A 640-nucleotide genomic window follows, 5' to 3' on the forward strand; every position below is an offset into this window, starting at 1 on the left:
CAGAAATAGTACGGACTAAGGCTGGGCCGGAAGTGAGATCAAAAGCAAGCGAAAAATCTGTAATCGCTTGATTGGCCGAAGCATCAGGAGGAGAATCATCTTGAAGAAGGCCTAAAAGCTCGGTATCACTTGCAACAGATGATAGTGATAGTTGGGAAGAAACGCGTGGGAGGGGATTAAGCACTGGAACCACGGAAGGTACCGCATCAGGAACACAATCCGGAAGAGAGGTGGACGGAAAATAAGGTTCAGAGGAAGCATCGATATGGTCCTCGTCAGAAGGAACACTTGCGGGATTCTTAGAAGGAGGATCAACAAGAGGAATTGCACGATCAGATTCCTGGTAGTCAAAAGTGTTGGTGGAAATGTCTGGGAGCTTCTGAGCTTCATTTGCAGCAAGATTCATATTGTCAGTCAGGTGAGCAAGAGACTCCTTATACGATAATACTTGAGGTTCAGACGGGGGAGCACATCCAGCGAAGGAATCTTCCAGTTCAGTAGAGGCGACGGAATCAGCAGAAGAAGATTCAAGATCGCTAGGAGATACCGATGGGTCAATAACAGAGGAGACACGACGAGGGATCACTTGGCTCAGTGTGCCACCATGTGGTGCAGCAGATGACAAACCATAAACGCTACT

At 47.8% G+C, this 640-nt stretch overlaps 1 protein-coding gene across 1 annotated transcript; it reads right to left on the bottom strand.

Annotated features, from left to right (window-relative positions):
- Positions 1-16: 16 nt before the first annotated feature.
- On the bottom strand, positions 17-406 carry PICMEDRAFT_70585 (hypothetical protein; the record flags this gene model as incomplete). The annotated part of the gene is made up of 1 exon (XM_019163681.1): positions 17-406. A coding segment is annotated over one exon (390 nt), but the record flags the coding sequence as incomplete, so codon positions are not given.
- Positions 407-640: the final 234 nt, after the last annotated feature.

Source organism: Pichia membranifaciens (assembly GCF_001661235.1).
Source record: "Pichia membranifaciens NRRL Y-2026 unplaced genomic scaffold PICMEscaffold_1, whole genome shotgun sequence".
In the NCBI taxonomy this organism is placed as follows: domain Eukaryota; kingdom Fungi; phylum Ascomycota; class Pichiomycetes; order Pichiales; family Pichiaceae; genus Pichia; species Pichia membranifaciens.